The sequence below is a fragment of the Bos grunniens genome, chromosome 2, assembly GCF_055505025.1.
Source record: "Bos grunniens cultivar Pamir isolate PY7600 chromosome 2, Bosgru_T2T1.0, whole genome shotgun sequence".
In the NCBI taxonomy this organism is placed as follows: Eukaryota; Metazoa; Chordata; class Mammalia; order Artiodactyla; family Bovidae; genus Bos; species Bos grunniens.
In genome coordinates, this window is record NC_141166.1 from 107,898,375 (window position 1) to 107,921,058 (window position 22,684).

Below are 22,684 nucleotides of genomic sequence, written 5' to 3' on the forward strand. Positions count from 1 at the left end.
AAATTGAGCATCAAAACATTAAAGTGTGTGTATATAATATTTATTTATATAAAAAACAATGCACATATATGCTCATATATAAAACTACTACAAAAGCTTATTCTTACAGATGAGTTGTGAGAATCAAAACAATACTCTGGCAAAAGTTGTGTCAGTTTTGAACCACTAGGCAAACATTGGTAATATAACTATGCAAACACTTGGTAATATAACTACTTATAGGAACTGGCATTCACATGTAATTTTGGTGGAGGTAGGGAAATCATAAGAGGCAGAGATAAGAATCCCCAAAGCCCTGAAATCTTAAGCTATTTAGACTGAGGACAAATGGCTCTGAATAGTTCAGTGTATTTAGGAGTCTCGTCTTATTGTTAAGAATTAGTGTCACAGAGTCAACACTAAGTCATCAAGAAAATACCTAAACAAATAAAATATCAGCTGAAAAGATATATGGATATATTTTAGAAAAATCTCTACAGAATACTTTAAAGACTAAAACTTTAGACCAAGTTAGGTATAAACTTTTATATACATAGAAAGTTCAGTCATTTAGAATGATAAGTGGTCTCAGGAGGTCTCCTCGTGGCTGATTTTCCTATATATCCTTTTCAGTGTATTGAAGTTAGTGAACACATTTTACTCATGTATATTCCCTAAAATAATAAAAATTAACTTGTCCCATGTATAAATAGTAGAGAAACCAGAATAAGGTTGATTGTACCAGAACCTTATGCCTAATGGTAGATGCCCTACATCCAGAGAAGGAACATCGAGACCAGTAGTGTTAGAACTTTCTACACTAACTGCATGGCCAGTTAATATGCTGTTGCTGTTTGTTTTGTTTTTACAATGTGACTGAAAACAGTATTACATAAGCTCTTATACATTTTTATTTTTAGAAACTGCAACTCCAAGACAAGGAAATATGCATACTTTGTCAAAAGACGGTTTATCCAATGGAGTGCCTAGTAGCAGACAGGCAGAGTTTTCATAAATCCTGTTTCCGCTGCCACCATTGCAACAGTAAACTGAGGTAAAACTGTTTTGTGGCCTGGGGCACAAATAGTCAAAGAGCTTGCAGTATACTTATAACATCATGTCTCTTCAAAGATGTCAGTTTTTCCAAATCCTGTTTCCATCAGTTAAAACAACAAATGGAAATGTGGTCATTTTCTGTGTTGCTCGGAATGGCTGTTACCTTTTTCCTTTTGACATTTTGCTTTCTTAATAAAATTCAGAAGGGGCCCTTTAGTCCAAGCATGAAGATCACATAGATAAGAGAAATAACTCTCACCACCACCAACCGTTCCCAATGCCATGCTCCATTGCGTAAGAAGAATGATCTTTCTAAAAATGCAAATCTGGGATCACTTCCCAGTTTTAAACATATAATGGCTTCCTCTATTCCCAAAATTAACATATAAATATGAATTAAAAAGTGATTCAATATCTTGTCCCTTCTCATCTCCCAGCACCCCTTCCTCCCGTTGCCTGTTGCTTTTCATGAAGACTGAATTTCAGTTCCTCGAAGTCATTTTTTTTTCTCGCTCATCTAGCTGATTCCAAATGTTGTTGCTGCTCCTTGGAGGAGTTTTCCCATGCCTCACCCCCATATCATTCCTCAGACCTCAACTGAGACTTTATGTCTTTGAAGAGTGACCTGCTTTTACCCCTGTATATGGATCACAGCATCTCCTGTGCTCGCTCCATTCTAACACAGTCTAGTGTAATTGTCCCTGGCTGTAGGAAATGTGTTAATGTTTGTCTTGTCAGTACCAAGTAAACCCAAATATACAATAAGGACTCAAAAATATTTATTCAATGACTGCTATTTTTAAAAAGCATTATATAAAACCCAGGCTTCCCTAGTGGCTCAGATGGTAAAGAATCTGTCTGCAATGCGGGAGACCTGGGTTCAATCCTTGGGTTGGGAAGATCCCCTGGAGAGGGCATGGCAACCCACTCCACTATTCTTGCTGGGGAACCCCCATGGACTAGGGTAACCTAGTAGGCTACAGTTCTTGGGCTCAGAAAGAATCAGACACAACTGAGCAATTAAACACAGTACAACACGTATAACACCCACAGATACAGAAAACCAAGCAAAGCAAATATGTGGCTCACTAAATTATAAAGTGAACACTTCATAAACACTATCAAGATCAAGAAATACAATATTGTTAGCCATTCCAGAAGCTCCTTCCTCCCTTTGCCCTTTGCAAACATAACCAGTCTCTTGCCTATGACTAAATATCATCCTTTATAGTAATTGTTTCCTTGCATTTTATAGTTTTATTTACCCAAATGTGCTTTCTTAAATTCTGTACTCTGGTTTTATCCTTTTTTAAAAAACTCTCTCAAGTCTTTCAAGTCTTTTTTAAAAATAATCTCTAGGCTAAGCTTTCCATCCATTCCTTTCATTCCTTATTGCTTACTTGTGAAAGACCCAGGACATTTGACCTATTATTAGAATACTTTCACAGAAGATGCTTCCCTGTATTTGGTATTTGGTTACACGGTGATACAGTTAATTTAAAAAAAGGCAGAATAAGTCCATAATTCTTTTCCTTTATTCATCAGTGTTGTCAATGTATCAATTTTTTATTTAACAATTTCATATAATAGTTTCTTATCTCCTAGAGATAACCACTTTTAAGATATTTTAATGTCTTTATAAACTTACAGATTTACACATGTTTACACAAACAATTATCATCATTACTGAAACTCCAGTTACTCTATACCTGGCCAGTGGAAGCCACTTCAAGTTGTCTCCTGAGTCCTTTTGACAGAACCCAAGTTGTCTGTGATAACCTCCTCTTTATCTGATAGGACTAGATGTCCCATGCTCATCTTATACATTTACTGGCCCAGGTGCAGAATCAGTCATTTCTCTAAGCCTTGGTTTCTTCTAGTGAGAATGTGAAATATTTCAAGACTATAATCTTGACACTCTTTCTACTGAGTTGATCACTATTTCTAAGCTTTTAAGTGTTAAGATCTAGTAAATATTTATATATACAGAAAAAAATAGGAATTCATAGGGATGTTTCCAAATTGAATTCAGAATTTCATAGCTTTTGCTTAGCCTCTTCTCCGTTACAGCTGTATCTTCTACTTCAGGGCTTCTGGTTCTCAAAGACAAAGGAGATAACAGAGTTAGACTATCCCATATTCATTTGAACAACAGTTTTAGAAAAACAAAGCTATCAGCACCACTAATTTGATTATCAAAGCATTAAAAATTGAATTTGCTCTGCTGATCACTCACACCCCATTTTGTTAAAATAGTGTACTGAGTCTTTGGTGTCATCATATATAGCTGTTACATGTTATAGTACCCCCCTCTATACCCTCATTTCATCCCAGTTAATATATAACAATGTATTTAATCTAACCCACAGTCCTTATGTTGACATTTCCTTAGTTATTATGGTTGCTCAAGCTTATTTTCAAGTAGATTCCGTAGAAAAGGCTCATGGAAAGTTTATTCCTTTAGTTCTTACATACTGATAACAATTTGTGATCTTTCAGTATGTAATTTCATTCTTTTTTATATTGGGAAATGCTCTTTAAATTATAGCTTTTTAGTATTTAACTTGTTTCATAATTTTATTTTCTCATTCAGGAACTCCTATTATATATTTTTCATTTATGATTATAAATTTTTTATCTTTTAATTTTCCTATTTTTCTTTAGTGAAAGTGTTAGTCACTCAGTCGTGTCCGACTCTTTGTGACCCCATGAGCTGTAGCCTACCTGGCTCCTCTGTCCATGGAATTCTCCAGGCAAGAATACTGGAGTGGGTTGCCATTCCCTTCTCCAAGGGATCTTTCCAACCCAAGGACTGAAACCAGGTCTCCCACACTGAAGGCAGGTTATTTACCATCTGAGCCACCAGGAAAGCCATATTTTTCTTAAGACGTTTCCTATTGATTTGCTCTTGTTTTTCTTTTAGTTTGGTTTTTATTGCTGACATGTTTGACTTTTTCCTTTTCTGTTTTCTTCTTGATACCTGACACCTTCTTTATTACTTTTTCTAATTACAATTCATGCTGTTCTTTTGGGTCTTTTATCATTTTCTTAATGTCTTTTAGCTCATTTTGAAATAGTAGGTTAAAAGTTTGATGTTTCAAGAACATGTTTTTCTACCATGTTTTCGTTGCCTACAGTGATAATGCTCCTTATTCTTTCACTTCTCATAATAACTTTATATACTGTTTGGGCTTGATACTTTGCTGTTGCTTATTTTTATATGGTGTTAATTTACACAAATCTTGGAAGGAAGCAAAATTCAGGATGGTTTTCCCAACTTCACAGGGCTACCTTTTCTAATTTTCTTATACTGTTCAAAAAACTGTGGTGCCTTGATTCCTGGGATTTCCTGTCTTGAATTCTCTCCCTAATGTTGACTGGGACCTTTTGATTTCTGTCATCGTTGTTCTCCTCCCTTTTGATTCCACTCCCGTGTTTATTTTTCACAGTGTAGGATCTAAACAATCCCAGTGGGTCAGTTTTGAGTTTAATTTCTCCAGCCTCTTCAGACTTTCCTGCCACAGGACTTTTGCACTCTCACTGGCTATTGAAATGCCAAAACCTCTCCCAATTTGAGCTGCTGCTCTCCAATTGGCATGTGATACTTTCCAGGAAATATTGATTATTGTGTAGTCTCATTTTTTCAGGTCCATCAGACACCTTCCTTTCTCCCTCTGTTGTCATCCACACACATGCAACTATTATGCTAGTCTTGTAGCTGATATTGGTTTGTCCTTCCCTCCTTGTATTTTGAGGTTGATGAGGATACCTTGTCACTTAGTTTTGTTGTAATTTTATCCTTGGGTTTTTAGTTTTTCTCTCCATTTTTATGTAGTGATTCAGAAATATTAAAAAATTATGCTGCTGCCTTTGACTAAATTTGATGTTAATTTTAACAGGCATTTCTATTTGTTAATATTTCCAAAGAGACAAGATAAAAAATTGCATAGACAAGCTTTCCAATTCATTCATTCAAAGTCCACTTAACTAGGAAGTTCAAATAGTTAATTTTTTATGCTATTCAGGATTTGCTGAAAACTGCAGCCCCTCACAATTCTCGGAGTTAGCAAAGATTTAGTCCTTCCATTTTACATCATCTATAACTACATATGCATTACACTATAGCACCTTTTGTACCGGTACCTGACATACAGCACGAAATTCTGACTACTGCAAGACAAGTATTATAGAGGGCATTAGTGGTGAATATAATCTAACAGGAATGTTCAATTAATAGGCACGTTCCTATTGCCAGTAAGTTAATTGTACTCAATCTCTGATTCATTGCTCGAAATAATCAGTTCCCTAACGCTGTAAGAATTTGCAGTGTATACATAAAATGTTTAAAAATGTTTTTTCTTTTTGACAGTTTGGGAAATTATGCCTCACTTCATGGACAAATATATTGTAAACCTCACTTTAAACAACTTTTCAAATCAAAAGGAAATTATGATGAAGGTTTTGGACACAAACAGCATAAAGATCGATGGAAGTGCAAAAATCAAAGCAGCTCAGTTGACTTTACTCCTAATGAAGAACCAAATATGTGTAAAAACAATGTGGAAAATACCCCCATGCTTGGAGAACTTAATAAACATTTAGATGCTGGTAACAGTGAAGGGCAAAGGGATGGTTTGAAAAAATGTGGAAAGAGGGGAAAATTAAAAATCATTTGGCCTCCTTCCAGGGAGATACCTAAGAAAACCTTCCCCCTTGAGGAAGAGCTCAAAATGAGTAAACCTAAATGGCCACCGGAAATGACAACCCCTACATCTGCTGAATTTAAAAGTGGATCACTGATAGAACACATGAAAACTGTGGAAAACAAAGGACAAGAACGAGATAACATTTCTTTCCTGCAGCCATGCCTGCAGTCCATCCACATGTGTCAGAAAGAAGATGTTACAGGAATCAAAGAAATGGAAGCATATGAAGCAAGAAAAGAGAAGAAGGAAGGAAATAAGGATGTACAAGATAAGGTGAATGAGGCTGAAGACACGAAGAAGAGGAAAAGTGAAATGGATCTTAATGACAACAATAATGCGGTTGTGCAGAGTGCTGAGAAAGAGAAAAATGAAAAAGCTAATGAACCTGATGGTGCAGAAGTTTTACAGGTTACTAACACTGATGATGAGGTGGTACCAGAAAATCGTAAAGAGAATTTGAACAAGAATAATAATAACAATTATGTAGCAGCGTCATATCTGAATAATTGCAGGCAGAAGACATCTGTTTTAGAATTTCCTAATCTATTGCCACTGTCAAGTGAAGTGTACTACACTGCAAATGAATATCAAATTGAAAACTTAGAAAATGCTTCTAAACTCTCGGAGTTACTTGGTATATTTGAATCTGAAAAGACTGACTCAAGAAACGTGCTGCCTATGACTCTAGATAAACAGACTGACGGAGCTACTGCTGGCAGTCCTGTGCAGTCTGTCTCCAGGTCAGGCCTCGGTGATGGGAAAAGTTCAATGCCCTCTTCTGAGACAAACATTTTAAACATCAAAGGAAACCACTCCAATAATAAAAACCTACATTTCTTCTTTTCGAACACGGTGAAAATTGCTGCTTTTTCCAAAAGGAATGAGAACATTTCTACGCATAATTTAATAGATTCTGTAGATCATATTAAAAATATGCCATGTTTGTATTTAAGAGAATTGGGGAAGGACATCAAACATTGGCATGGGCAAACAATAGGAGCAGCACACGTCACAGATCTTGATGCTCCGAGCTGTGAATTTACAGCCAAGCCTCCGTTTCCCAGAGTGGAAGTCCAGTCTGAACAACTCACAGTGGAAGAGCAAATTAAAAGGAACAGACACTACAGTGACACTGAGTAAGTGTCTCTGGCCACTTGCAGTCCACAGCAGGCACTGAGAAATATCAGTGTTCTGAAAGAAGACTTTGCGGGTTTTGATAACCTCTTGTTGAATTTGTAAACGTTCAGAAATCTCATGTCTATCACAATGGATATAATATATCCATTGGATCCATAATGGATAAAATAATTCCTTGTATTACACTAGATGATGTTTTTCATAATTGGTTTGAATCTACTTTTAGTCTGAATGGAATCAAGAGATGAAACATTCTTGAATGTTTTCTTATCAAATGATACTTAAGTGTATTGCTCTGTTTTTTCAACATGCCAGATAACATCATGGTGACATTCTGTACTCTGATATTTATCACCATTCTTACACTTTCTCTATAATTTCTGCTGAAATAAAATTGAATCACCTGGGGTGCAAACCAAAACACTTGTGTCTCTTTTCTCCATGTATATTTTCATTCTAAGCATGTGTGTTATCATGATTAGGAAATATATGTCTTGCAGCAAGCATTTAATACGTAAACACACACTCCTGGAAAATTTTAATACTAAGCCAGAGCCACAGTATTATTAGAAAATATAAATACCCTCTTTTTCCCTCTTTTTATAAAGATACAAGAACTATTATGGTTGTTTATTTACCTATGTTAAACTATCATGGAACATACCTATAAACATTTAATGAAAAAAATATCACTTTGCATCAAAATAATGTGAATGTGAAGTTCATACTCAGAAATCAACTGAACTTGAAAGATTTTAGAAGTTACTTAAAAAAATTATGGCACACATTTTTAATGCTTACTATATATGCAATTGGTGGACATATAAATGATATCATTAACATTTTGTCAGATTTTTTTCTTACCCTATTTAATGGACGTTAATTTTTTGTTACAAAACACTGTCTTTCGAAAATTTCACTTCTGACTTTTCCTTTCCTCAAATACATGTGATAATTCTGAGAAGAAAAATAATGTGAATATAAATAAGCCACTGCATGTTAACTTCAAGTTTAGTTCAGTCGCTCAGTCATGTCCGACTCTTTGAGACCCCATGGACTGCAGCACGCAGGCTTCCCTGTCCATCACTAACTCCAGGAGCTTACTCAAACTCACGTCCATCAAGTGTGAGGCCATCCAACCATCTCATCCTCTGTCATCCCCTTCTCGTCCTGCCTTCAATCTTTACCAGAATCAGGGTCTTTTCCAATAAATCAGTTCTTTGTATTAGGTGGCCAAAGTATTGGAGTTTCAGCTTCAGCATCAGTCCTTCCAGTGAATATTCAGGACTAATTTCCTTTAGGATGGACTGATTGGACCTCCTTGCAGTCCAAGGGACTCTCAAGAGTCTTCTCCAACACCACAGTTCAAAAGCATCAGTTCTTTGGTGCTCAACTTTCTTTATAGTCCAACTCTCACCTCCATACATGACTGCTGGAAAAACCATAGCTTTGACTAGACAGACCTTTGTTGGCAAAGGTCCTTTGTTGTCAAGAATGTGAAAAGGCATTTTGATGTAAAATGTACATATATAAAATAGGCCTTATTCTGTATTTTTCTACATGAGCACAGACCATTGTCTTTCTATCAAGTATGAAACCAAAATGTAATGTTGAAAACTCATTCTTTTTAGGAATTATAACAATTCTCTCTTATTAGTATGTTCTCAACAGGTTTCTAAGACATTATTCATTTGCCAGGGTTGCCATATAAAGAACCACATACTGGATGGCTTAGACAACAGAAATTTACTTTCTCACAGTTCTGAAGGCTAGATGTTCAAGATCAAGGTGTCTGCAGGATTGGTTTCTCCTAAGGCCTCTCTCCTTCACTTGCAGACAGCTTGCCCTCTCACTGCGTCCTCACATGGCCTCTTCTCTATGCAGGTGTACTGATGATGTTTCTTCCTCTTCCTATAAAGATATTAGGCCTATTGGATTAGGGCCCCACTCCAGTAACTTCATTTAACCTTAATCATCTTTAATACAAACCCTACCTCCATATATAGTCACACTGGGGATATGGCTTCAACATATACATTTTGTGGGAATATATTTACCCAGTTTAATGGAGTACTGTGAAAATCTGCAAAGAAAACCGTTAACTGTGGTACTACAATAGCAAAATTACTGTTTAAATGGAATTATTCCACTTTTGATCTACTCTTTGAATCTTTATTATTTATTTATTGGCTTTGAGTTGGCTCAGTGGTAAAAATCTGCCTGCCAATAAAGGAGACACAGGAGATGCAAGTTTAATCGCTGAGTCAAGAAGATCTGCTAGAGAAGGAAATGACAACTCACTCCAGTATTCTTGCCTGAGAGATCCCATGGACAGAGGAACCTGGTGAGCTACAGTCCATAGGGTCACAAAGAGTTGGACGTGACTGAGCCACTGAGCATGCACATATTATTCATTTGGCTGCTCTGGGCCTTAGTTATGGCATCTGGGATTTAGTTGTGGCACACACAACCTTTAATTATGTCTTGTGAGATAATATATGCTAAGATTACACAAAAGTTTCCGTAGAGAAAAAATAATTTATAAATGATCATGGCAATATCTTGAGATTTAGTTTATTAATGTCAGTTGCACTTTTACAAAAGTGGTTTGCTTTACAAAATTTCTACCTTGGGATTCTACGCATTTAATTTTGATATCCCAGTCCACATAACTGTCAGTTACATTAAAACTTGGGATTAAAATTAGCTAATGTAGATATCAGGGAAGACAATAGAAAAATATGAATTGTTCTTTTGTTTAACCTTCACTCAATCAACAACATATTGTTTTAAAACCTTCTTTATCAGAAATAATCATTGACTGCCTCACCTTCCTTGGGTAACATGTAAGATTTTTTAAAAATTCAGATATATTTGGGGAGAGAACAAGATGGCAGAGGAGTAGGTGGACGTGGAGTACATCTCTCTCCATGGATACATCAGGAAGATGCCTTCAGCCACAGAAGTGCATGCAGAACACCAGCTGAGAGCAGACAGGAGTACCTGACCAGTGGGAAAGAATATATAGAACCACCCAAAACTCGGTAGGACAAAGGAACTAGGGGGAAAAACAGGAGTGTTAGTAGGACTGGACCTGCCCTCGGCCGGTGGAGGAACTGAAACAGGGATCTGATCCCCACATTGGGGCAACTGTCTGAGTCAGAGGAGAAACAATTAAGGCCAAGAGTGAAACAGCTGATCTGTGGCAGCCTAAATGGAATGAGAATCAGACAGTCCTTGCCGCAGCCATACCTACCCCAGACAGGGACACAGGTCCCCTGGAAGGCACAGCAGCTGGGAGCTGGATTTTAGGGATTGTGGAGCAATCCCAGTGCAGGGGCTGCTGTTGACTGAGACGAGACAGATCAATGGGATGTGAGGGAGGAGATCGTGGTGGGAAATGCCAGTTAAGGAAAGCCAGGCAGCCATGGAAGCAAGGCAGTACTGCTGAGTCATACATAAAGGGTGAAGCCATCACCATAGCCTCTCTCTCCCCAGGCGCCAGCATCAGCAGCTGGACAATAGAGAGGCTGGCCCATCAAACTCCTGACACACTGAACTACAGAGTAGGACCCCACCCAGGGTTCCCCTTTAAGTGCCTGATGCACTGATCTACAGAGTAGGCCCCCAGCCGGGGGCTGGGGGGGAGGGGGAGGGGGCCCTCTATGTGCCTGACATGCTGAACAACAGAGAAGGACTCCAGGCAAGGGAGCACTCTAAGTGCCTGGATGGGCAGAGCTATGGAGAAAGACTGGCCAAAGAGGCTTTCTGATCGCCAGCTACAAGAGGCTTAAAAATCTGATAGGGCCATAACTCCTGTGGCAGAGGCAATCTGTGGCCCTGCACACTTGGTGCAGCCAGGGTCCCCACAAGCCAAGCAGCTGTGCTACCTTCACACTCAACACTCACTGGGGCAGAGCTGCCACAGTCAAGCAAAAGTCTTGCATCTAAGCACACAGTGAGTAGTGTTTGACTCTTTGTGACCCTGTAGACTGTGGCCTGCCAGGCTCCTCTGTCAGGGATGGGGTTCTCCAGGCAAGAATACTGGAGCATATTGGCCAATACTGGTTCCTATACCCTTCTAAAGAACTATATTTCCTGCTTCCCTTGCCACAAACTCCCCTGAGTACTGGATGCTGCCAGAAGCCCTGTGACCCAAGCAGATGCACCTCCACAACTGGCCCTCACAGGGGCAAACCCAAGTCCTCCAGGGCAGCCTCAGGAGCAAACCCCAGTGGACGAACCACATGTGGAGGTGGAAATAAAACCACAGTTGAAACCCAGGGGCAGTGTGGCTAAGGAAGAAGACCCAAAACCTTCCCACCATCTGTACAAGCTACAGATTAAATCCGCACGATCAGCTAGGCAAACTCTGTTATATTCTATTTTACAGAATATAAAAAAGGTCATTGAGAGCTCCCCAAAAAGAAAACGCACTGGTTCTGATAGCTGTGGACATTGGAGGCAAGAACACAGAGGGTAGGACCAGATTAGAATCTGAGCTCCCCCCAAAGCAGGTCCAGAGATCAGCAAGTGCTTGAGGGCATCCTAGGGAGGTGAGGGGGACTGTGACTCTCAGCGAGGGAAAGGACTCTGAAGCAGCGACTCAAGAAAAACTATTTTTCTTATGTTTTGACTTTTCTGTAGATTCTTTTGGATTTTGTTACTTTTTTTTTTCCTTCGCCACCTCCCCCACCCCGCCCCGCCATTGTAGTAGTTGATTTTATTGGCACTATGAAATCGAATTAAGCTTTTGAACTTTTTTTTTCCTCAGTCACATTTGTTATTGTTGTTATAAACCTCTGCCTCTACATTGAGCTTCTGCAGTTCTGTAGAGTTTTCCTTTTTTTTTTAATTGTTCTTTTCTCTTTTTCTAATTTTAATTTTTAATTTTTTAACCTATTATTATTTTCTCTACATTTATTCATTTGTTTGCTTTTCCTACTGTTATTTTCCCCTTGCAGTCAATCTTTAGTGTATGTAAATCTTCTTCATCTACCTCTATTTAACTTTGCATATCTATTCTATCTTTCTTTCCTTTCCTCTCAACATGTTTGTTAATTTTATTTTCATTGCTTTATTCCCCAATTGGCACCTTGCTTTAGTTTTGTTTTCCAGTTTTTGCTTTAGTTAGTTTTGTTCTGGTAGATATAATTTTTGGTTTCCTTTGTTTGCCAGGCCAGTCTATTGTACTTTATTTTTGTTGGACTGTTTTGATTTTGCTTATGGGTGTATAGGTATATGTGTATATTCAGTCACACTTTTTATTGTTGTTATAAACTTCTGCCTCTACATTGGGCTTTAGCAGTTCTGTGAAGTTTTCCTTTTTTCCCTTTTTTTTTTTTTTCTTTCGTTTTTTTTTTTCTTTTCTCTTTTTTATAATTTTAATTTTTAAAAATCTATTATATTTTTTCTACATTTATTCCTTTGTTTGCCTTTCCTACTGTTCTTTTCCCCTTGTAGTTAATCTTAAATGTATATCAATCTTCTTCATCTACCTTTATTTAACTTTGCATATCTATTCTTTCTTTCTTTCCTTTCCTCTCAATATATTTGTTAGTTTTGTTTTCACTGCTTTATTCCCCACTTGGCACCTTGCATTAGCTTTGTTTTCCAGTTTGTGCTTTAGTTTTGTTCTTAACTGATAAATATAATTTCTGATTTCCTTTATTCACCAGGCCAAGCTACTGTACTTTATTTTTGTTGGACTGTTTTGACTTTGCTCATGAATGTATATGTATATGTGTATATTCCATTATTTTAATTATTATTTGCTGATTTTGTAACTGCCATTTGTCTGGAGTTCATCTTTGATTTCTCATTTTTGGATATTTGTTTTAATCTCACTTAATGCCATAAAAAAAAAAAACCCACTTCTGGAATCTTTGTTCCTGACCAGAGATAAGCCCTGAGCCTTTGGAGTAGAAACACTGACTCCAAGACCCTAGACTACCAGAGAACTAATCCTAGGGAGTATCAAATAGTGAGAACACAAACAAAGGAACCCATTTGAATACAAGACTCAGCATCATCCAAGGACCAATAGTACTCTATGCAGGACCCCTCATCTAAACAACTAAACAAAAATACAAACCCAATCATCAGTAGACAGGATTACCACCTCACTCAGTCTTTCCCATCAGAGGAAAAACAAACAGACAAACAAACAAAAACTCAGCACAAATCTCACCCTATACAAAGCTTACACAAACCACCGAACCAACCTTGCTGCTGCTGCTAAGTCACTTCAGTCTTGTCTGACTCTGTGCGACCCCATAGACGGCAGCCCACCAGGCTCCCCTGTCCCTGGGATTCTCCAGGCAAAAACAGTGGAGTGGGTTGCCAATTCCTTCTCCAATGCGTGAAAGTAAAGTCACTCAGTCGTGTTCGACTCTTAGCGACCCCATGTACTGCAGCCTACCAGGCTCCTCCATCCATGGGATTTTCCAGGCAAGAGTACTGGAGGAACCAACCTTAGGAGGGCAGAAACCAAAAGGAAGAAAAAATTCCACCTTGAAGCCTGGGAAAAGGAGATCTCAAACACAATAAGTTTTAAAAAAATAATAATGAAAAGGCAGAGAAACACTACATAAATGAAGGGACAAACTAGAAACACAGAAGTCCAAATAAATGAAGAGGAAATAGGCAAACTACCTGAAAAATAATTCAGAATAATGATAGCAAAGATGATCAAAACCTTGAAAACAAAATGGAGAAAATGCAGAAATCAATTAACAAAGACCTAGAAGAATTAAAGAATAAACACACAGAGACAAAAAACACAATTACTGAAATTAAAAATACTCTAGAAGGAATCAATAACAGAATATCTGAAGCAGAAGAACAAATCAGTGAACTGAAAGGTAAAATGGTGGAAATAACTTCTGAAGAGCAGAATAAAGTAAAAGGAAGGAAAAGAACTGAGGATAGTCTCAGAGACCTCTGGGACAATGTCAATGCACCAACATTCAAATTATAGGGATCCCAGAAGAAGAGAAGACAGGGTATGAGAAAATTTTTGAAGAGATTATACTTGAAAATTTTGTCAACCTGGAAAAGGAAATAGTCGGTCAAGTCCAAGAGGCACAAAGAGTCCCATACAGGATAAACTCAAGGAGAAACATGCCAAGACACATACTAATCAAACTAACAAAGACTAAACACAAAGAAAAAAATATTAAAAGCAGCACAGGAGAAGCAACAAGTAACATACAAGGGAAATCCCATATGCTTAATAGCTGATCTTTCAACAGAAACTCTGCAGGCCAGAAGGGATTGGCAGGATATATTTGAAGTAATGAAAGGGAAATATCTAAACCAAGATTACTGTACCCAGCAAGGATCTCATCCAAAATTGATGGAGAAATAAAAACCTTTTCAGACAAGCAAAAATTAAGAGAATTCAGTGCCTTCAAACCAGTTTTGCAAAAAATGTTAAAGGGACTTTTATATAGTCAAGAATACAAAGAGAAGAATAAAGATCTACAAAATCAACCCCAAACAATTAAGAAAATGGCAAGAGAAATATATATATCAATAATTACTTTAAATGTAAATGGATTAAATGCTCCAACCAAAAGACACAGACTGGCTGAATGGATACAGAAACAAGCCCCATATATATGCTGCCTACAAGAAACCCACTTCAGACCTAAACACACGTATCGACTAAAAGTGAGAGGATGGAAAAATATATTCCATGCAAATTGGAAGCAAAAGAAAGCTGGAGCAGCAACCCTCATATCAGACAAAATAGACCTTAAAATAAAAATTACAAGAGATAAGGAAGGACACTACATAATGATCAAGGGATCACTTCAAGAGGAAGATGTAACAGCTGTAAATATCTATGCACCCAACAAAGGAGTACCTCAATACATAAGACAAACGCTAAAAGACATAAAAGGAGAGATTGACAGCAACACAATAATAGTAGGAGACTTTAACACCCTACTCACACCCATGGACGAACATCAAAACAGAAAATTAATAAGGAAACACAAGTCTTTAATGATACTTTAGATGAGACGGATTTCCTTGATATCTTCAGGACATTCCATGCAAATGCAGAAGAATACACCTTCTTCTCAAGTACACATAGAACATTCTCCAGGAATGACCACATCTTGGCTCACAAATCAAACCTCAGTAAAATCTCCAGCAACAATGCTATGAGAGTAGATAACAATCACAAGAAAAAAACTGTAAGAAACACAAATACATGGAGATTAAACAACATGTTTCTAAATAGCCAACAGGTTACTGAAGAAATCAAAAGGAAAATCAGAAAATTTCAAGAAACAAATGTCAATGAAAACACGACAACTCAAAACCTATTGGATGCAGCTAAAGCAGTTCTAAGAGAGAAGTTTATAGCAATATAATCCTAACTCAAGAAACAAGAAAAACATCAAATAAACAACCTAACTTTACACCTAAAACAACTGGAAAAAGAACCAAAAACAACCCAAAAGTAGTAGAAGGAAAGAAATCATAAAGATCTGAGCAGAAATAAATCAAAAAGAAATGAAAGAAACAATAGTAAAGATTAATAAAAACTAAAAGCCGGTTCTTTGAGAAGATAAACAAAATTGACAAAACTTTAGCCAGACTCATCAAGAAAAAAGAGAGAAGAATCAAATTAATAAAATTAGAAATGAAAAAGGAGAGATTACAACAGACAAGGCAGAAATAGAAAGGATTATAAGAGACTATTATGAACAACTATATGGCAATAAAATGGATAACCTGGAAGAAATGGACAGATTCTTAGAAAAGTTCAATCTTCCAAGACTGAACCAAGAAGAAATAGAAATTATAAACAACCCAATTACAAGCACTGAAACTGAAACTATGATCAAAAATTTCCTAAAAAGCAAAAGCCCAGGACCAGATGGTTTCACAGGAGAATTCTATCAAACATTTAGAGAAGAGAAGAGCTAATGCCTATCCTTCTAAAACTCTTTTAAAAAATTGCAGAGGAAGAAACACTTCCAAACTCATTCTATGGGGCCATCATCACCCTGATATCAAAACCAGACAAAGACAACACACAAAAAGAAAACTACAGGCCAATATCACTGATGAACATAGATGCAAAAATCCTCAACAAAATTTTAGCAAACAGAATTTAGCAACACATCAAAAAGCTCAAATACCATGATCAAGTTGGGTTTATTCCTGGAATGCAAGGATTCTTCAATACATGCAAATCAATCAATGTGATACACCACATTAACAAACTGAAAGATAAAAATCATATGATAATCTCAATAGATGCAGAAAAAACCTTTGGCAAAATTCAGCACCGCTTTGTGATTAAAACTCTTCAAAAAAATGGTCATAGAAGGAACCTACCTCAACACAGTAAAGGCCATATATGATAAGCCTAAACAAACATTATCCTCAATGGTAAAAACTGAAAACATTCTCTCTAAGATCAGGAACATAACAAGGATATCCACTTTCACCACTGTTATTCAACATAGTTTTGTAAGTCCTAGCTACAGCAATCAGAGAAGAAAAAGAAATAAAAGGAATCCAGATCAAAAAAGAAGTAAAACTCTCACTGTTTGCAGATGACATGATACTGTACATAGAAAATCCTAAAGTTAGTATCAGAAAATTACTAGAGCTCTAGTAAATCAGTGAATTTAGCAAAGTTGCAGGATACAAAATCGATACACAGAAATTGCTTGCATTTCTATATACTAGCAATGAAAAATCAGAAAGAGAAATTAAGGAATCAATCCCATTCACCAATGGAACAAAAAGAATTAAATATCTAGGAATAAACTTATGTAAGGAGACAAAAGGACTGTACACAGAAAATTATAAGACACTAATGAAAGAAATCAAAGACAACATAAACAGATGAAGAGATATTCCATGTTTCTTGGTAGGAAAAATCAATATTGTGAAAATGACTATACTACCAAATACAATCTACAGATTCAATGCTGCTGCTGCTGCTGCTAAGTCACTACAGTGGTGCCTGACTCTGTGCTACCCCATAGACAGCAGCCCACCAGGATCCTCTGTCCCTGGAATTCTCCAGGCAAGAATACTGTAGTGGGTTGCCATTTCCTTCTCCAATGCATGCACGCATGCTAAGTCGCTTCAGTCGTGTTCGACTCTATGTGACCCCATGGACAGCAGCCCACCAGGCCCCTGTGTCCACATTATTCTCCAGGCAAGAACACTGAAGTGGGTTGCCATTTCCTTCTCCAGATTCAATGCAATCCCCATCAAATTACCAATGGTATTTTTCACAGAACTGGAACAAAAAATTTCACAATTCATATGGAAACACAAAATTCCCTGAAAAGCGAAAGCAGTCTTGAGAAAGAAGAATGGAGCTGGAGGAATCAACCTTCCTGACTTCAGATTATATTACAAACTACAGTCATCAAGACAGTATGGTACTGGCACAAAAACAGAAATATAGACCAATTGAACAAGATAAAAAGCCCAGAAATAAACCCATGCACCTATGGGTACCTTGTTTTTGACAAAGGTGGCAAGAATATACAATGGGGCAAAAACAGCCTCTTCAATGAATGGAGCTGGGAAAACTGGACAGCTACATGTAAAAGAATGAAATTAGAACACTTCCTAACACCATACACAAAGATAAACTCAGAATGGTTTAAAGACCTAAATGTAAGACCAGAAACTATAAAACTCTTAGAGAAAAATTTAGGCAGAACATTCGATGACATAAATCAAAGTAAGATTCTCTATGACCCATCTCCTAGAGTAACAGAAATGAAAACAAATGTAAAAAAAAGTGTGGTCTGATTAAACTTAAAAGCTTTTGCACAGCAAAGTAAACTATAAGCAAGGTGAAAAGAAAACCCTCAGAATGAGAGAAAATAATAGCAAATGAAGCAACTGACAAAGGATTAATTTCCAAAGTATACAAGCAGCTCATACAACTCAATGTCAGAAAAACAAACAATGCAATCAAAAAGTGGGAAAAAGACCTAAACAGACATTTCTCCAAAGAAGATGTACAGATGGCTAACAAACACATGAAAAGATGCTCAACATTGCTCATTATTAGAGAAATGCAAATCAAAAAAAACTACAATGAGATATCATCTCACACCGGTCAGAATGGCCCTCTTCAAAAAGTCTATAAACAGTAAATGCTGGAGAGGGTGTGGAGAAAAGGGAACACTCTCGCACTGTTGGTGGGAATGTAAATTGATACAGCCACTATGGAAGACGGTATGGAGATTCCTTTAAAAACTAGGAATAAAACCACCATATGACCTAGCAATCCCGCTCCTAAGCATACACCCTAGGGAAACCAAAATTGAAAAAGACACATGTATCCCATTGTTCACCGCAGCACTATTCACAATAGCTAGAACATGGAAGCAACCTCGATGTCCATCAACAGATGAATGGATAAAGAAGTTGTGGTACATATACACAGTGGAATATTACTCAGCCATAAAAAGGAATGCATTTGAGTCAGTTTTAAGGGGTTGGATGAACCTAGAATCTATTATACAGAGTTAAGGGAGTCAGAAAGAGAAAGATAAATATCGTATTCTAATGCACATATATGAAATCTAGAAGAATGGTACTGAAGAACTTATTTGCAGGGCAGCAATGGAGAAACAGACACAGAGAAAAGACTTATGAACATGGAGAGAGGGGAGGAGAGGGTGAGATGTATGGAAAGAGTAACATGGAAACTTACATTACCATATGTAAAATAGATAGCCAACAGAAATTTGCAGTAGTCTCAGGAAACCCAAACAGGGGCTCTGTATCAACCTAGAGGAGTGGGATGGTGAGGGAGATGGGAGGGAGTTTCAAAAGAGGGAGGGATATATGTATACCTACGGCTGATTAATGTTGAGGTTTGACAGAAAACAACAAAATTCTGTAAAGCAATTATCCTTCAATAAAAAAAGAAAAGAAACACACACAAAAAAAATTTTTAATTCAGATATATTTAAGAAGTCCAAATATTTCTTTGTTTAGTAATGAGTATTGGTTCACTCTAATTATGACAAAATGTTTCAGCTAAATAAATGGACCTAAAGTACAGATAAACACACAAATCCAAATTCAATAAATTTTCTTATTTTTGCAAACAGGGTATTAGTATGCTAGGGCTGCCATAACTAAGTACCACAGACTGGAGTCATTTAAATAACAGAAATCTCACAATTCTGGAAGCTGAAGTCCAAGATAAAGTTGGAAACAATTTTTTTTTCTGAGGCCTCTCTGCTGCTGCTGCTGCTGCTGCTAAGTCGCTTCAGTCGTGTCCGACTCTTCGCGACCCCATGGACCACAGCCTACCAGGCTCCTCCATCCATGGGATTCTCCAGGCAAGAGTACTGGAGTGGGGTGCCATTGCCCTCTCCTGAGGCCTCTCTATTTAGCTTTAAATGGTTATCTTCTCTCTGTCATGGTTTTTCTTTTGTATAGATCTGTGTCCAGATTTCTTCCTCTTGTAATGACTCCATTTATACTGTAGTAGGGTCCATCTTAATTACCTATTTTACACTAATTACCACTTCAAAGACCCAACATCCAAATATAGTCACTTTTCCAGATAATGAGTGTTAGGACTTCAACATATTGTCTTAGGGGACACAACGCAGTCCATAACAGCAGTTATTACATTTTACCTTGATTCTTTTTTTTAATATGTCTATGAATATTATGAATTCCCAATAACCTTTTCATTCAATTTTCACTCAAAATTCCCAATAATTTTCTCTAATTTATATCACAGAATTATGTCACATATAGATTTATGCTATCAGTTCAGTTCAGTTGCTCAGTCGTGTCTGACTCTCTGCAACCACATAGACTACAACACACCATGCCTCCCTGTCCATCACCAACTCCTGGAGTTCACCCAAACTCATGTCCATTGAGTCAGTGATGCCATCAAACCATCTTACCCTCAGTCGTCCCCTTCTCCTCCTGCCCTCAATATTTGCAGCATCAGAGTCTTTTCAAATGAGTCAGCTCTTTGCATCAGGTGACCAAAGTATTGGAGTTTCAGCTTCAACAAAAGTCCTTCCAATGAACACTCAGGACTGATCTCCTTTAGGATGGACTGGTTGGATCTCCTTGCAGTCCAAGGGACTCTCAAGAGGCTTCTCCAACACCACAGTTCAAAAGCATCAATTCTTCAGGACTCAGCTTTCTTTACAGTCCAACTCTTATATCCATACATGACTACTGGAAAAACCATAGCCTTGCATAGACAGACCTTTGTTGGCAAATTAATGTCACTGCTTTTTAATATGCTATCTAGATTGCTCATAGCTTTTCTTCCAAGGAGCAAGCATTTTTAATTTCATGGCTGCAGTCATCATCTGTAGTGATTTGGAGCCCCCAAAAATAAAGTCAGCCACTGTTTTCAATGTTTCACCATCTATTTGCCATGAAGTGATGGGACCAGATGCCGTGATCTTCATTTTCTGAATATTGAGCTTTAAGCCAACTTTTTCACTCTCCTCTTTCACTTTCATCAAGAGGCTCTTTAGTTCTTCACTTTCTGCCATAAGGGTGGTGTCCTCTGCATATTTGAGGTTATTGAGATTTCTTCCAGCAATCTTGATTCCAGCTTGTGCTTCCTCCAGCCCTGCATTTCTCATGATGTACTCTGCATATAAGTTAAATAAGCAGGGTGACAATACACAGCTTTGACATACTCCTTTCCCTATTTGGAACCAATCTGTTGTTCCATGTCTAATTCTAACTGTTGCTTCCTGACCTGTATATAGATTTCTCAAGAGGTAGGTCAGGTGGTCTGGTATTCCTATCTCTTTCAGAGTTTTCCATAGTTTATTGTGATCCACACAGTCAAAGGCTCTGGCATAGTCAATAATTAGAAATGGATGTTTTTTCTGGAACTCTCCTGCTTTTTCAATGATCCAGCGGATGTTGGCAATTTGATCTCTGGTTCCTCTGCCTTTTCTAAAACCATCTTGAACTTCTGGAAGTGCATGGTTCACATATTGCTGAATCCTGGCTTGGAGAATTTTGAGCATTACTTTACTAGCGTGTGAGATGAGTGCAATTGTGTGGTAGTTTGAGCATTCTTTGGCATTGCCTTTCGTTGGGACTGGAATGAAACTGACCTTTTCCAGTCCTGAGGCCACTGCTGAGTTTTCCAAATGTGGTTGCATATTGAGTGCAGCACTTTCACAACATCATCTTTCAGGATTTGAAATAGCTCAACTGGAATTCCATCACCTCCACTAGCTTTGTTTGTAGTGATTCTTCCTAAGGCCCACTTGACTTTACATTCTAGGATGTGTGGCTCTAGGTGAGTGATCACACCATCATGATTATCTGGGTCGTGAAGATCTTTTTTGTACAGTTTTTCTGTGTATTTTTGCCACTTCTTCTTAATATCTTCTGCTTCTGTTAGGTCCATACCATTTCTGTCCTTTATTGAGCCTACCTTTGCATAAAATGTTCCCTTGGTATCTCTAATTTTCTTGAAGAGATCTCTAGTCTTTCCCATTCTATTATTTTCCTGTATTTCTTTGTACTGATCAGTGAGGAAGGCTTTCTTATCTCTCCTTGATGTTCTTTGGAACTCTGCATTCAAATGGGTATATCTTTCCTTTTCTCCTTTGCTTTTTGCCTCTCTTCTTTCCACAGCTATTTGTAAGGCCTCCTCAGACAGCCATTTTGCTTTTTTTCCATTTCTTTTTTTGGAGGATGGTCTTGCTCCCTGTCTCCTGTACAATGTCATGAACTTCCATCCATAGTTCATCAGGCACTCTGTCTATCAGATCTAGTCCCTTAAATCTATTTCTCACTTCCACTGTATAATCATAAGAGATTTTGTTTAGATCATACCTGAATGGTCTAGTGGTTTTCCCCACTTTCTTCAATTTCAGTCTGAATTTGGCAATAAGGAGTTCATGATCTGAGCCAGTCAGCTCCCGGTCTTGTTTTTGCTGACTGTATAGAGCTTCTCCATCTTTGGCTGCAAAGAATATAATCAATCTGATTCTGGTGTTGGCCATCTGGTGATGTCCATGTGTAGAGTCTTCTCTTGTGTTGTTCGAAGAGGGTGTTTGCTATGACCAGTGCCTTGTCTTGGCAAAACTCTATTAGCCTTTGCCCTGCTTCATTCTCTACTCCAAGGCCAAATTTGCCTGTTACTCCAGGTGTTTCTTGACTTCCTGCGTTTGCATTCCAGTCCCCTAAAATGAAAAGAACATCTTTTTTGGGTGTTAGTTCTAAAATGCCTTGTAGGTCTTCAAAGAACTGTTCATAAATTTATGCTATAAAAATTAATGTTTCCAGGAATATAATTCTCTTTCAAAGGAATCAAAATGGGTTTATGATAGACAAGTGCTTTACCAAAGGAGTCTGTATGATGGCAGAGCTTAGTATATAAGGGGTTTTGCATCATTTTTCAAGACTGGACCTTCTAATGAATATTATAAAAATGTTATGTTACCCAGAAAACTGTGCTGAACTATCTATCTTTTGCAACTTCCACACAATCAATCCTTGTGACATATTTGGAACTCTGGGCAGCACATTCTTTGGTTCGGGACAATTATTTTCCCACAGTGCAATGAAACTTCAGAATGTACACCCACTACCTCATCTCTGATGTGCAACAATCATGTGCATCCATCCACCATACTTTCCCCTAGATTAACAGTTTTCTATAAACATTTCTAGAGTAATTTCTAAAGGGACATTAATTTTTTAAGGAACTTGAGGATAGAAAAAGTATACCTTCTCTGCTATATTTTAATAACTATTAGTTATAAGCCAATGGAGGAGGAGAAAACTTT

General features: G+C 37.5%; 1 protein-coding gene across 3 annotated transcripts in view; it reads left to right on the forward strand.

The window, feature by feature from the left end:
• XIRP2 (xin actin binding repeat containing 2) overlaps nt 1-7,299 on the forward strand; it is a 693,360-nt gene extending 686,061 nt beyond the window's left edge. For all 3 annotated transcript variants that reach the window (XM_086355933.1, XM_086355934.1, XM_086355928.1), the window contains 2 exons: nt 900-1,033; nt 5,405-7,299. In XM_086355933.1, the coding sequence (XP_086212059.1) occupies nt 900-994 (95 nt within the window). In that variant the 3' untranslated portion in view covers nt 995-1,033; nt 5,405-7,299. The remainder of the gene's footprint in view (nt 1-899; nt 1,034-5,404) is intronic.
• The last annotated feature ends 15,385 nt before the right edge of the window (nt 7,300-22,684 follow it).